Raw genomic sequence first — 9,445 nt, 5'->3', positions numbered from 1 at the left:
ACAGTTGAATCGAGATAATGTGATTAATACATTTTTTTTACATTATAACGTTTAAATAGTATTATAACCTTCTGAAATCTTATTTTATTTTTCAAACTTCATGAGCTCTTTTATTTAGATATATCATCAATAATAATGTTCAAGGTCATTATGAATATTTCTTCTGTTCGTTGCTATAGCAACCAAATGACAACGCAAAATGCATCGCATCGTTGCAGAATAATAGTGGCTGGTGAGAAATATTTTCGTGATAAGTAGTAGTGAACTTTTAAACTGCCTATTTACTGCTAAAAATGCCTGTTGCATTATCATAGGAAATTCATCGCTATGTAGTAAATGACATATAATGACTCAGCGAGGTACTCAACATTCTGTGCAGAGAACATTAGCTCTCGTGAAGCCAAATGCTATTTCAAGGCTTGAAGATATAGAAAATATAATCAGAGCAGATGATTTCGTGATCATACAGGTAATTAATTATATTTCCGTGAAAATATACAATGTGAGTTAAGTTACATATCAGTTTTGTCTGGGAAGAGTATAGTGTATATCGTGTTGTGCGTATATCGATTTTATTCAAATATACTGCACTTGAAACTCAAAGTATGTCAAGTTCAAATAATTCTTGCGTGTAACTTAAAATCAGATTTCATAATCGTAATTTAATTTCATTCTCAATAAAATTGTGTTTAATATTCCTTTTTATTAATTTAGCACCTGTAAGTGAAATTAATTACACTACATGATTATGCCCTGTAGGCTAACGGAAACGGCTAATTAATTAAAGTGAATTATTATGAAGGGATTGGTGAAATACTGTTTTCAAGGAAGCGGGAAAAGTCTGAGACGACTCGGTCCATGTCCTCAACTCCCACCCCTACCTCACTTTAGAAAATAAAAAATTATGCCAAAATTTTGTGGCGTAAACCTCGGGTATTGTGCCGTAATTAGTTTGTAGTCACCAGAAAAAAACCCTGGATAGCATACACTCCTTCATTTTACGAATTAAAAGTTTTCTATGCCAGTTTCTTCGCAGACTCCGAATTTTGTGCAGCCCCCGTTTTCAAGAAATGCACCTACCAAATATGCTGGTGCCCATTTCTCCGGCACTCTAGTTTAGAAAATGAACGTTTTTCTATGCCAAAGCTCTGTGTTTTGTGCCGCTAACCCCGATTTTTTTTTTTTTTTTTTTTTTTTTTTTAAGATATGGCGCTATCAGGTATGCTGGGGCGTCCCCAGCCCCTAGTTTAGAGACTGAAAGGTTTTCCTATGAAAAATGTTTTGTATTAGTTTTGCAGCGCACGCCGCGAGTTTTGTGCTGCTCCGTTTTCAAGATATACTCCTATGAAATATGCTGGTACCCATATTTCCAGTCCCCAACTTCAGAAATTGATTTTTTCCTACATCAAAATTTTGTACCGTTAACCCCGAGCTTTGTCCTTCCTCCGTTTTCAAGATATGCACCTACCAAATATACTAGTACTCATGTCCCCAGCCTCCCAGCTTAGAAATTGAAAGTATTTGGTATGCCAAAATTTTGTGCCGCTAACCTCGAGTTCTGTGCTGCCACCGTTTTCAAGATATGGTCCTACCAAATATTCTGGGGCCCATGTCCCCAGCTCCAGTTGAAAGTTTTCCTATTTCAGACTTGTGTTAGTTTTGTGCTTCTCCCGTTTTCAAGGTATGTCCCTGTGTCTTCAGAAATTGACAGTGTTTCCTCTGTCAAAGATTTCTTCCACAAACGCCGAGTTTTCTGTTGCCGCCGTTTTTAAGATAAATCCCTATCAAATATGCTGGGACAAATTTCCTCAGAAATTCCTATCCCAAAGTTTTGTGCTAGCCTCTTTTCAAGATACGGCCCTTACAAAATATGCTGGAGCTTATGTTCTTCCCTGTCCCTCCCGTTTAGAAATTGAAATTTTTTCCTCTGCCAAAGTTCTGAGTTAGATTACAAAGAATTACTGACAAATTTGATGCCAGGAAGAGTACATATAGTGTCAGTAGTAAGTTTCATATTGTGAAAGAATACAATGAATTTCTAGAAAAACACGATGATAGACTAGCATTTGCAACATTCTGATATGAAAAAGAAAATACTAATATATGGCAGTGTGTTGACATTCCTCGAATTTTTGAAAAAATGTTGAAAATGTAATATAATTAAGAAACACTGGCAAAAATGTTTGTATTATAAAAACATTATCACCAATCACTGACAGAAAGTTGGGTTTGATAAAGTGTATCTTGAGAATGTTTCCAGCACAAAATTTTGGCATAGAGTTTTGAGTTTCAGCAGCGAGGCTACATGAAACATTGACCTATTGATTAACCCTTTAAGGATTTTATGGTACAATTTGTACCATACGCGATTTTCATGGTACATTGCGTTATAACTCTCCTATTTGAGCTTTTTCGTCCGGTTTTTTTTTTTCAAGTCCAGAGGCATTGTAGATGACATTACGTATGGTTTCACACCTTCCTGCGTCCAGACATAAGAGGTGATGACGTCATAAGTCTAAAATATATTTTTTTCATTTATTAAGCCTATGTTCAATATTTTTTGGCGCGCTTATTTTTGCACGTAGAAGATTGAAATTTTGCACATTCAGTCCACCGAGTAGTATTTACCAGATTTTTTTTTCAGATTTCTGAGTTAAAACAAGGGGGAACTAGAGGGTCAAAGGGTTGAAAAAAGATATATTTTTACCCCCAAAATCCCTTTCTTCGGGATTTTCCCGCCTTATATACATGATGGAGACACGTGAGTCATACCGTCTGAAAGGCAATTTTATTCTGAAGAGAATGATGTGCGAAACATGACCCTAGAGTAATTAGGGATGTCTCAGGGAATTTTTTAAAAAAAATCCCTCTGTATACGGGAATATGGTACATTGTGGGTATATATATTTTTTGGCGGGCTTACTTTTGTACCTAGAAGATTGAAATTGTGCATAAACATTCAGCCTACCTAGTAGTATTTATCAGATTTTTTTTCAGATCTCTGCGTTAAAACAGGGGGGGGTCCAGAGGGGCTAAAAGTTGAAAAACCGGCCATTTAGAGCCAAAAAATCCCTTCGGGATTTTCTCGCCTTATATACATGATGGAGACACGTGAGTCATACCGTCTGAAAGCCAGTTTTATTCTGAAGAGAATGATGGGCGAAACATGACCCTAGGGTAATTCTGGATGTCTCAGGAAATTTTTCCCTGAGATTATAGTGTTTCGTGGTAATTTGGGGCATTGTAGGAATTCTTCATAAACTTTCTCCCGCCCTTACTATTCAAGATAGAAACTTGAAATGTGGCACACACATTCAGTATACCAAGTACTATTTATCAGATTTTTTTTTAGATGGCTACGTTCACATAGGGCCGCTCCAGGGAGGGCCAAAGTGCGAGAAAAAAATTCCCTCCGAAATTTTCCCTTTGACATCATTTTTCCGCTCCTGGTATATGGTATGAGCATGCAAGTGGTACCATTTGAAAGCCAGCTCTATTCTGAAGAGAATGAGGTATGAACCATGATCCTAGGATAAATAGTAACGATGCAGTAGCTGCTTGACTGAAAGTCTAAAAAATAGCCCAAAAAGCCGAAATCTGGAAAGGGTTAACGTGGAATCCAAACCACATAAGCTCCTGCCGGGATTCGAACCCAAAAGGGAATACATTTTTCGAGTCGATATATCACTTACAGCACATTTTCGAGACGAGACAGCCTCAAATCTTGTCTCGTACGCATCCCTACACTCATTATAAAAAGTCTGAGCACAGTATTGATTTTTCACAATTTTCCAAATAAAAGATACTGTGTCCATACACCATATTGATTGGACTCATTTCTAAAAATAAACGCACGTTTGTTGTATCCCCTAAATTTGGCAACGCTGTTGGTGCATTTTTGCTGTTTTACTTTCTCTCAAGTACTTACTTTCTTTCGGAAAGCAGCTCCACGAATCATACTGAATTCTACCGATGCATCACTTGTGAGAGAAAGCAATTCCATGATTTGTGTAGAGCCCAGGCTTCACGATTCGTTGCGGCCACTACCTATTTGAACTCCTATTACGACGTATAAGGAACAAAGGGTAACCGAGGCACAGTACAAGCCAGAAAACTAAATTTTCAGTTTAGCGCCCCTTTCAGGAGCAGGGCTATATGAGACGTGGACCTAAAGCTTAACGTAGGATAGGAACCACATGAGCTCCCGCCTGAGATCGAACCTAAGTCTCCCACGCCAAATGCGCTTGCGCTAACCATTCAGCCACGAGGGAGCTGTGTGAACATTGAAGCCAACCCTCGTATCATATATTCAACCGAAAGTATACGTAGCATAGACCAAAGTAGTCGAATGCATCGGTCAGAGCTAACAAGAGATCACCCACAACCCTTCCCGCAATACTAGTGTAAGAGCTAGCGCGTATCTCTTGCCTTTGGTGCACATAGTCCTTACCCTTTCTGGTACCTGGGCTTTTGGGGTATTTTTTAGACTTCCAGTCAAGCAGCTACTGCATCATTACTATTTACCCTAGGATCATGGTTCATAACTCATTCTCTTCAGAATGGACGTGGCTTTTAAATGGTATCACTTGCATGCTCATCCCATATACCAGGAGAGGGAAAGTGATGTCAAAGGGAAAATTTCGGTGATTTTTTTTCACACTTTGGGCCCCTCTGGAACGGCCCTGTGTGAACGTAGAGGTCTCAAAAAAATCTGATACATAGTACTTGGTAGACTGAATGTGTGTGCCAAATTTCAAGTTTCTATCTTTAATACTAAGGGCGGGAGAAATTTTATCAAAAATCCCCACAATGCCCCAAATTACCGCAAAACGCCATGATCTCAGGTAAAAAATTTCCTGAGACATCTCTATTTACCCTAGGACTATAATCCGTCAATCATTCTCTTCAGAATAGAACTGCCTTTCAGGCGGTACCATTCACATGTCTCCATCATGTATCTAAGGCGGGAAAATCCCGAAAAAAGATTTTTTGGTCTAAATATCACTTTTTTCAACTTTTAGCCCCTCTGGACCCCCCTGTTTTAACGCAGAAATCTGAAAAAAAAAATCTGTTAAATACTACTCGGTGGACTGAATGTTTGTGCACAATTTCAATATTCTACGTGCAAAAATAAGCCCGCCAAAAAAATAAATACCGAATATGTCCCATATTCCCCTATACAGAAGTATATTTTGATAAAAATTCCCTGACACATCCCTAATTACCCTAGAGTCATGTTTCGCCTATCATTCTCTTCAGAATAGAACTGCCTTTCAGACGGTATGACTCACGTGTCTCCATCATGTATCTAATTCGGGAAAATCCCGAAAAAAGGCATTTTTGTCTAAATATCCCTTTTTTCAACTTTTAGCCCCTCTGGATCCCCCCTGTTTTAACGCAGAGATCTGAAAAAATCTTATAAATACTACTAGGGGTGCTGAATGTTTATGCACAATTTCAATCTTCTAGGTGCAAAGTAAGCCCGCCAAAAAAAAATATATACCAACAATGTCCCATATTCCCGTATACAGAAGGATATTTTGTAAAAATTCCCTGAGACATCCCTAATTACCCTAGGATCATGGTTTGCACATCATTCTCTTCAGAATAGAACTGCCTTTCAGGCGGTACCATTCACATGTCTCCATCATGTATCTAAAGCGGGAAAATCCCGAAAAGAGATTTTTTGGTCTAAATGTCACTTTTTTCAACTTTTAGCCCCTCTGGACCCCTCTGTTTTAACGCAGAGATCTGAAAAAAATATGTTAAATATTACTCGGTGGACTGAATGTTTGTGCACAATTTCAATATTCTACGTGCAAAAATAAGCCCGCCAAAAATAATCAACATAGGCTTAATAAAAGAAAATTGTCACCTATGTCTCGACGCAGGAAGGTGTGAAACCATACGTAAGGTCTTCTACAATGCCTCTAGGCCTGAAAAAAAAAAAAACGGACGAAAAAGCTCAAATAGGAGAGTTATAACGCAATGTACCATGAAACACCCGTATGGTACAAATTGTACCATAAGTACCCCAAAGGGTTAATTCTATTCCCGTTGGGGGAGGATAAATATTTGAACGCATTATAGTTGTTTGTATTCCATCTTAAATTGTATGTTCACGTCTTAATTAGTCTCGGAGCTGAAATGGGACGGTAAACTTCAACAAGTAACAGGACTATGTACGTGGGCTTTCCGTTTCTTCACTTTCGTCATTCTACCTTCATCACCCATCTCATTTTCACCGTCTCCCTTTGCCTCGCTGCATAATCGTAGGACCACAAACAGTGGAAACGTTGGTTCAAACTACCAGTCCATTGGAGTAAGAGCAGGCGGCAAAGTACAAAGTAATTATTTGAGGCCTATTCTGAAATTAAAAATAAATTATAGGTATTTATAAATTTTTGTATATATATATGTGTGTATTCGAACACAGAGAAACAAATAAGTAAACAACAAAAGTATTCCTGTTTCGTTATTGAGCATTTAAAGAAAACAACATCCAAGTCTTACAAGGGACATCACCCAATTGTCCGACTCCGATTTCAATGATTTTTTTTTCTTTTTTTGCTGATAGAGGACATGTATGTATTATTTGTTATAACAGAAATTTTTGCCATGGTGCATGTTTTCTATTTTTCTATAATTTTTAAGAGTTGTGATGTGATTATTAGAGATTACTGCAGAAGTCCCTTACTACCCTTTGTAAACGGAGTGTTGATGAAAAAACAACTATGTATATACATATAAGTTCCAGGGGGAAGTCGTATGATAGGTATGACCTTGACGGCAGCCATCTTGAAATCCGCCATTTTGAATTAAGGTAAAGTTTTTTAAATGGGAATAGGGTAATATGATACATAATTTCGGGCTAGAATTTAATCAGGAAGACAATGGTGAAGTTAGTTTTAAGATACGCCCATTTGGGGAAAAGTTACAGGCATATTAATTGGGTTTATACTTACTATGTGCGTAAGTCCCTTACCTCCGCTTCTAACCCGCGTATTAATGATAATAAGTGGATAAAAACTTTGGTAATACATATTATGCCTAGAGGGAAGTGATACGGTAAGGGTACCCTTGACGGTAGCCATCTTGAAATCCGCCATTTTCAATTAAAGTGAAGTTTTGAAAAATGAAAACCATAGCATGTGACACCTCATTTTAATAGAAAATTTTCCCAAAAAGCCAATAGTATGCTTATTTTTGTTCTATAGTGAACTAGTATGAATTTAGGACTGCTTCTAATGTGCACCAAACGTCCATTATTCTATCTTTCAAATTGGCAACACTCCTAATTTTCACCGCATGTTTTAAGATTCCAACTGGCACTTTGCAATTGTTGCCATGGTTCATGTTTTCTAAATTTATTACATCTTTTAAGAGTTGTGATTTGTCAGTTCGTGAATACTGTTCGGATAAGCATCCAGCAATCTTTCTGAATTTTGAAGACTTGCAATGTAATTATTTATTTTAAACCAGAATACATGAGGAACCTATGGACCTATGTGACGTAAAGAAATACAAATGAAATTATAACAAATTGGTGTTATACGAACACAAAATTATCAAGAAACGTAGCCTACAGGTTGCGCAAACGACAAACAATAAAATATTTTTAATAAATACAACTTTAAAGGAACAGCAGCAATGATAGAAAACATCAAAGAGGCATAATATGACTGTTCCCAACACTGTTTGTACCATGAACAAGGTATGAAAACGGGTAACTTGTTTATAAAGAGGTATAACTTAATCGAGTTTCCGATCAATACTGATTATAAATCTTACAAACATGAACCATCGACAACAATCACTAGAAAACGAATGACTTTTTTGTCTGACTAGCTAAAAATTGCCATAGAAAATAAACAAATCTATATATATAAAAGAGAACGTACAAATCCTTTGTTCCCTCATCACGCTAATACGGCTGAACCAATTTCTTTTATTTTTGGGGGGTTATTAGGATTTGGACCCTAGATGGTTTTTATCATATCACTTTAATTTTTAATTACCAGTGTCTTGAGATAATTGACCATTCAAGTGTCCATAACGTACAAATCCTTTGTTAGATCATCATAGGTAAAAATAAACGTATTTATATGCAACCCGCATGACCGTGTCACTCGGCGGGTTAACATAAATGACAGGCGCTATAATGTTAACATTTACTGCAATCACTTGAGTAGTAGTCCCCGACGTATGGCCAGCCGAGTCAGCAAAAATTTCTCGATTCTGATTGGCTGAGAGAGGTCACGTGACGTTAGGCCCCGCCCACGCGGGAAATTCAAATTTTCCAGGTCATGTGGTATGACGTCATGAGTCACCCTGCGGGGAAATCCCTCACTAATTTGTTCCCTTTTACGGGTAAAATGTGTGTTTCTGATTGGTTGATAGCTGTCACGTGATTTTAGACCCTGCGATATTTGAAATTCGTTCCCTTTTACGGGTAAGATGAGTGTTTATGATTGGCTGACAGAGGTCACGTGATCTTAGGCCCAGGGATTTTTTAAAATTCGTTCCCTTTTATGGGTAAGATGAGTGGTTTGGTACCTTGAATTTGATTGATTGATAGAGGTCACGTGATCTTAAGCCCCTGTGACTTTTGAAATTTGTTCCCTTTTTACGAGTAAGATGAGTGCTTTGGTACCTCGATTCTGATTGGTCGACAGAGGTCACATGATCTTAGACCCGCCACACGGTGAACAGAATACGTGGGAAAACCCCTCACTTATTTGTTTTATTTTATGTGTAAGATGCGTGTTTTGGTACCGCGATGTTGATTGGTGGATAGAAGTCACATGATCTTAACCCCAACCCCCAATGCTAGACATTCAGAGTGCTATGACGGCGATCCATCCTAGACCGGGATCTTAGAATTTAGTTCCCTTTTTATTGTTATGCGTAAAGTTCCCATGAAGGGTTCAACCTCCTCCTTAAATAACCCTTTTTTGGTATCATGATATTGTACTGAAGTTTACCTTAAATATTATCATTCTCTGTGACAGATAAGATGATTACCAGCTTTCTTACCTTGATGGAGATCCTGTCCTTGAATAAGTAGCCTATGTCTCTGGAAGTAACAATGGTGAAAGAGGGGTGTCGCTTGTAGATTTCTTATAACACATTGTTGTGAGTTTAAGCGATTTTTTAAACGCTCAGTAAGCGCTTCATTAATGGAAACAGTGTTGCCAGATTTTTTTTTTACCGAAACTGCTCCGATTCTTTTCGAAACGGTTCCGCAGAGTGCAAGAAATTTTAAACTAAAAATTTTTTCGAACTAAAAAATTTCAAAACTAAAAAATTTTCAAACAAAAAATTTTCGAACTAAAAATTTTGAAACAAAAAAGTTTCAAACAAAAAATTTTCGAACCCAAAAAAAAATTTCGAACTAAAAAAATTGAAACAAAATTTTGTCGAACTAAAACATTTTTAAAACAAA

General features: G+C 37.4%; 1 protein-coding gene across 1 annotated transcript in view; it reads left to right on the top strand.

The window, feature by feature from the left end:
• The first annotated feature begins 183 nt into the window (after nucleotides 1-183).
• Nucleotides 184-9,445, top strand: part of LOC145661699 (nucleoside diphosphate kinase 5) — a 48,862-nt gene continuing 39,600 nt past the window's right edge. Inside the window, exon 1 of the mRNA XM_081727033.1 lies at nucleotides 184-469. Within this exon, the coding sequence (XP_081583159.1) occupies nucleotides 347-469 (123 nt within the window). The 5' untranslated portion in view covers nucleotides 184-346. The remainder of the gene's footprint in view (nucleotides 470-9,445) is intronic.

The sequence above is a fragment of the Thermobia domestica genome, chromosome 1 (assembly GCF_964235325.1).
Source record: "Thermobia domestica chromosome 1, izTheDome1.hap1.1, whole genome shotgun sequence".
NCBI classification, from domain to species: Eukaryota; Metazoa; Arthropoda; class Insecta; order Zygentoma; family Lepismatidae; genus Thermobia; species Thermobia domestica.
This window is presented reverse-complemented; position numbering and strand designations above follow the sequence as displayed.